The 6,560-nt window shown below is 42.3% G+C and overlaps 1 protein-coding gene across 1 annotated transcript in view; it reads right to left on the reverse strand.

Annotated features, from left to right (window-relative positions):
• The window catches only part of MTERFD1 (MTERF domain containing 1), a 37,481-nt gene extending 35,802 nt beyond the window's left edge, over positions 1-1,679 (reverse strand). Inside the window, exon 1 of the mRNA XM_006900352.1 lies at positions 1,346-1,679. Within this exon, the coding sequence (XP_006900414.1) occupies positions 1,346-1,679 (334 nt within the window). The remainder of the gene's footprint in view (positions 1-1,345) is intronic.
• Positions 1,680-6,560: the final 4,881 nt, after the last annotated feature.

The following is a 6,560-nucleotide window of genomic DNA, read 5'->3' on the forward strand; positions in this document are numbered from 1 at the left end:
ACTGGGATAATTGGGATGGGAGTGTCAGAGACAGTGCGATTGGCACAGGACAGAGCGGAGTTTAGGGCTGTTGTACATAGGGTGGCTATGAGTTGCAAGCGACTCGACGGCACATAACAACAACAACAACAACAAACTCTCCTTGAATTCATGAAGCTTTAGATATTTAAATTCTTTATTAGCAGATCATTATGATAAATTACTTTTTGGTAGCTTGTTTTTGACTTATAATTTAAAAAGAATTATTAAACACACACTTGTATTACCTGGAATTCTACACATGGTATAATAGTCTAACGCACTGCCATGGAATTAGAACCAACTCATAGTTGACCCCCATGTGGTGTCCAAGGCTGTAAGTCACACGGAGTTTACCCAATTTTCTTTTGCAGAGCTGCTGACACGTATTTGAACTATAAGAGGTACAGCCTTTGCATTAGTGCAGCAACTCCCCACAGACCGCGTCACCAGAGCTCCTTGTAATTTAAAGGAATTACAAAAGCACACAATCCTTTCAATGTAGGTCCACTCCTTAGCTAATGAATTTACAGATTTAAGATCTCATGGTCCTGGGACCAAACCTACTCCTGTGGTTCAACTTTCAGCCAAATGCCAGGCCTACCTGGTGAGCATTAACACTAAAGAAGTATTTACTACTAGAATAACCAAGTGCCCAAGATTAAAAGGGCAAAAGGGATAAAGCTCAGAAGGCATGAGGGGAAGGGTAGGAGGATTAACAGAAATGACGATTATAGTATCAAAGTGGGAAGATGTAATTACTTTGTATTATAAGTAATGTCCTAAAACAAAATTGTTATGAATGGTTAAAAAGAACCAATTTGCTTAGTAAACTTTCACTCAAATCAAGTAAAAAAGAACTAAAAAAGCACTAAAGTAATTTAACATTCACATACAAAAAAGGGTAGAGGAGGATGGAGAATTTTGACTCCTATCTTTATCACATATGTGATTTCACCCAAATGCAGTATATATAAAGTAAAACATAAATATTCTAGATGAAAACAACAAAACTGAATTTGAATTTTACTGGCTGTCAATTAAAACTGAGCAAACCTACCTAACCAGCAGAAAAAAAAAATTCTTTAAAAAGAATCTCACAATGCTTGTAGAAAGCAAATGGCATGTGTTTAAGTAAGTTTAGAAGTTTTTCCTTCTTACTTAGTGAAATAAAAGTATAATAGAAGTAAATGAATGGAATTAGCTTTGTTCTTTTTCTAGCTGGGTTTGACTTGAAGTAGTTTAGGAAGATCTAGACAGGCAGGCAGCTTTGTTCAAACTACTGAAGGGAAGAGTGGAACAGACTTCTAGGAAACTTCAGAATTACCTTCTAGAGACACCGTGGAATCAGCGCTGGGGATCTTCTGTGCTTTTGGTGACTGCCCATTAGCAGAAGGAAGCAGAGCACTGTGGGGAGGAGGATTCTCTTGGCTACTTGAGTTGGTGGACTGGGAGCTATTCCATGAGGAGGAAGTCCTGTAAGTCTTAATTCCCCACCAGAGACAGCAATTGTCAGAGGACATCTGAGGCTGAGCAGGGAAGCCATGCAGCAATGTTTTTCTTTGTCTCAGAAAATGTTTTCGGAGTTGTGCACCATTAATGAAGCTACTCAACTTAATTGAGCCGAGCCATCTGGGTATCTGCTGGGCTGACAGGGCCATTTTTCTTCAAGTAGCCTAAATTGAAGAATAGAATCGGGGAAAGAAAACAAATTTAATGTTTTTAGATGTTAAAATCAGTATTTAACTAACAAAAATGACAAACTGGAATTTTTTTATTTCCTAAGTGAAAGAGGTTGAGTTTTGGATGACTCAAGCAGTCAGGTGTTTTTTATTTATAGGAAAAGTGAAAAAACAAGACAGACTCATTTACAAACCAAAAGACAGGAAATTCTAAACTAGAAAAATAAAGACATGATTTAAAACCAAGAATCAAATCACCAGAGTTTTAAGAAAAACAAAAACCAAAACGCCAAACCTCACAAAACAGGAATCCGCTAATGTTCAAATTATGGCTGATGCTCACCAACGCTAATAATGTGACCATTTAAAGAATCTAAGATGATGCAATTACGGGTTCTTAAAATTTGGTTTGAAGGGCATTTATGCAGTTGCTGATCAAAATAGGATCATTAGAATGCATTTTATCTATTATAAATTAGTAAAAAAATAAAAGCAGAAAGAAATCCACTCTGTCCTAAACAGATCATCAAAATATTACCAATGCTGTAGAGAACAGTGAGAGTTCTTTCTGGCTTCACCCACAGAACTGAGCACGTGATTATTTCACAATGCAAGCCACGTTTCTTAAAAGTAAGTTTCTGGGGGGGGATAAAAAAAGAGTAAGTTTCTGTCAAGTTCTGTTTCATTGTAGGAAAAATCCCAAAATCCTCTGAAAAGGTCAAAACTAGCAAGCAAAAGAAAGTGATGGAAAGATAAAAGCAATTGGGAATGAATATATGCATATTTGCACTGAAAAAGTAGCTCTTTTAAGGATACTTCTCAAGTAAGGCTGTCATTACTTAAAGCACTATAAAGGACTGTATATTTAGCCTAACTTAATTAGAAAAGTAAATATGGTGCATATATTCTACATTATACAAAATAACCCATAAAGTGGAGTCCAGCAATTGGAAAATACTTCAAAAACCTTAAGCTGAAAAGCTGTCAGGTTGATTATGACTCACAGCGAACTGGTAGAACAGAGCAGAACATCCCTGAGGGGTTTCTCAGACTACATCTTTCTAAAAGTGGGCCTGTCTCTTTTGTCTCGATCAGAGCAGCTGGTGAGTTCAACAACAGTCTGGTTATTAACCAAATGCTTTAATCACTGTGACACCAGAGCTCCTTCAATAAATATCAGCTGGTGTTATCGATTATGCAAACAAATGAAAGAATTTTTGCTTCATTCACTTTTGCATACACCTTTTTATTTTTATTGTTGGGAGACTTTATTGTTGGGAAAAAGACATCGTGTGAGGAAGTACCTCAACAAGATGGATAGCGTGAGTGACTGCAAGAACGTGCCTGACCATGGTGGAGGTTCTGAGAATGTGGCAAGGTTTCTATTCATAGGATCACCACCAACTACGAGTTGTAATCAACTCAACAGCCCCAAAGAACTTTGGTTGCTTTGATTTTGCTATTAAAAGAAAATTGTGGGTACTTTACTACTCTGCATACGTTGTTTTGTTTTGTTTTTTCCCACCTAATAGAATTCAGGGAGACCTGCTGGCACTGGGCTGTTGCAGGCTGCCTTGATCATCAAGAGCCTTGAATGTCCTGCAATCAAAATCTACCAGCAGCTCCTCTGGACAAAGATGGGCACCATCCTGCCATTTTAAGGATGTTTACAGCCTTTAAAATTCTATGGAAGATTGGAACTCACTCAGCGGCAAAGAGTTTTTTGGTTTTGTGGGTTTTTTTTTTTGTTTTGGGGTTTTTTCCCCCCCTTTCTTTTAGTGGAACTCAGCCTGGTTTATATTCTGAATTAGAGATTAATAAAAATGAGAATCTCACTGCCATTCTGAAATGGCTCTAGGAAGAAAAAAGGTACTCATGCTATAACCTTGTGGGTCAAGTGAGATTTTGATAGAACTGACACGTTTTCTCTCAACAGCTACATGAATTCTCTACACAGCAGTCATCAAGGTAGTAATTCAGAGCCCAGAGACCTCAGTCACGCTAATCAGACAAGACTAAGTTTCTTAGGTACTCTTGCATCAAACTTAGCCCATGAGGGGGGCTTGCTTAATAGCCATTCTATATTGTTATTTTAAAATTTAACGAGTGTTGCTGTTGTTACACGCAATCGAGTTGCTTGTGACCCATAGAGATTCCATGTACAACAGCTCTGAATCCTACTCTATCCTGAACCTATTTCATTGTCTCAGACTCACCAATCCTCATTACCCCAGTCACTGAATCAATCCATATTTATTCAGGATCTTCCTCTCTTGCACTGTCCCTCCACCGTTCCAAGCATGATGCCCCCTCTCAAAGGACTGTCCCTCCTGGCAGCATGCCCATAGTATGTCAGATGGAGCTTCAATTCTTAAGGTCCCTGTCAGCATTAACATTTTTGACTCCTTTGTTGTGTCAAAGGAGCTCTGTTTGCACAGTCATAAGTAACAACATTATGGACTCAAAAGCACACAGTTCAAATGCACCAGGTGTTCCAGAGAGAGCAAGATGTACAATCTCCTTCCATGCAATTCACAGCCTCTATAAACGCGCCAAAGAGTCAGCCATGAGTGGGTTCCCACTCAGTGGTACAAAACAAAAACCCATTATTAGCTGTGTAGTCACTTTGGCCCTCTCTAACACACTTTGGAAAGCCAAAGCTCACTCCAAACCTATTTCTTCAGCCTCTTACAGTGACCTTACAAGACAGAGCAGGGCCGTCACACAGAATTTCCAAAGTTATCATTAGGGAAGCTAAGAGCCACATCTTTCTCCCAAGGAGAGGCTGGGCGACTCTAACAGCCAAATTTTCAGACAGCAGATGGGCTAACCAGGGCCCCTAAAGCCTTACCAGACTTAAGTTAAAACCCTTTCTACATCAAGCAGGCAAATTGATGGACTCTTTCCATATAATGAAAAGACATTATGCATATAACTAATATCTACTCTTCCATTTCTAAGAGCACTTTGCCTGCTTAATGTCTATGCTAAGTGTATTAGCTTCGCTATGTAATTTTATTGCTATTTCTGCATCTTCACTGTTTGTTCACTAGAGCAGGGCAGGGTCTGATCTGTGGGTTCACCTTCCCAGGTTTTACTGCCCACTAGCAGAGCCTCTAATTGTTCCTATGGAAATGAATCAACAGCACTACAGTTAAACTCCTGTGCATTTGCAGTACCCAAAAGTACACAAGGGAACTTGGGGATGTATACAAAAGCCCTGCATGTTGTTGTTGATCGCTTTCAAATCAAGTGCAACTCATAGTGACCCTATGAACAAAAAGCCTGAAGCCCCCCATAGTGATCAAAAAAGGAGTCTTCCAATATGACCCTTCCATTGGTAAGATTAAATCCCTGTAACCAACCCTGAAATCCATTACAGAATCACATACTAGTTCACATACAGAATCTCCACTGTGTGCTAGTACTTTGCTGAAAGGCAGAGCAGGCCCTCAAATATCCTTTCCTGTTTGTTTTCAGAGTTCAAGGGTTCTACTTTTGTAGCATAAGTTAATGAAAAGGTTGGCTGTTGGAATCCACCTAACAGTTCCAAGGGAAAAAGACCTCCTGATCTGCTTCAGTAAGATTACAGCCAAATTTCCCAACAGTGGCAGTTCTGTTTTGCCAAAAACCTACTTGAGGGCACCTAGCAACAACTGTCTCACACACTTTGTGTATGTTGTCAGGAAGGGGCCAGTCCTTGGAAAAAGGCATCATGTTGGGAAAGATGGAAGGTCAGAGAAAGAGGAAAAACCTCAACAGGACAGATTGACACAGTGTTAACAACTGGCACTAGCATATCCGAGATAGGACTGCTCGGTATGGGGCAAAGTTCAGATCTGTTGTTCAAAAGGTCATTACCAGTCAATGGCCTAACAACAGCAGCAACACAGAAACTGATAAGCCAGTCATAAAAGGAGTATTAAAAACAAAACCCACATCCACTCTTAAAGAGTAGATTCCGACTTACGGAGACCCTGTAAGGCAGAGTGTAACTACTCTTTGCATTTCTAAGGCTCTAAATCTTTACGAAAGCAGACTGTCTCATCTTTCAGCAGCTGATGAGTTCCAACTTGTGATTAGCAGGACTCAAAAGGAGGGGGGACAAGGGCTTGCCAAAGCATCTCCCAAAAGTTTCATATCGTCTCCAGATCACATTTTTAAGGACTCGAGGGATTTCTCGAAACAAAACTTGCGCGGGAAAGCAGTTTAAGGCGCTGGGCCTCCTTCAATATTCCCTGCAAAGCTCGCTAATAAACAAGCATGGCTGATTTTTTTTCTCTTTTCTTTTCTCCTCGTCAACCAAGGAACAAAAACCAAGACCCAACGTCCCCGATCAAGCTGCGAAGGCTGAAAGGCCTAGAGGAAGGACCCGGGCGCAGCACCCACGTGGGTGGGTCTAGGGCAGGAAGGGGTCGGAGCCCGGCCCGGGAGGTCCCCGTCCACTCCGGTGGCTCTGGCTTTACCTGTCGCAGGGCCCGCAGCGAGCAGCCACCGCTCAGACGCCGGCCCTGGGCCCCTTCCAGACGCGCCCCACTGCCGCCGGTCCCGTCGCTGGGCTAGTGCGCCGCCGCGCTCCGCGCCCCACGTGGGCTGCGCCCAGAGTGGGCGAGACCAAGTGCGCGTGTGCGCGGGGGAGCGCGGGCGGCGGGCCGGGCACCGGGCCGGCCAGACGCTGTCGTTTTCCCTTTCTTTTTCTTTTCTTCCCCCAAATACGGTCAGTCAGGAATCCGAAGACTTCAGGAGAGCCCAAAGATGTCTCACTCCGAAGGCCGGTTTGCGGACAGCCTGCGGCGCACCCCGCCCGAGGCCTGGTTGGCGGCGCCGCGACCCCGCCCTCCCGCGCCTGCCCTTCCCTCC

This window comes from Elephantulus edwardii, unplaced genomic scaffold (assembly GCF_000299155.1).
Source record: "Elephantulus edwardii isolate Elephantulus edwardi_28Jun2011 unplaced genomic scaffold, EleEdw1.0 scaffold00282, whole genome shotgun sequence".
In the NCBI taxonomy this organism is placed as follows: domain Eukaryota; kingdom Metazoa; phylum Chordata; class Mammalia; order Macroscelidea; family Macroscelididae; genus Elephantulus; species Elephantulus edwardii.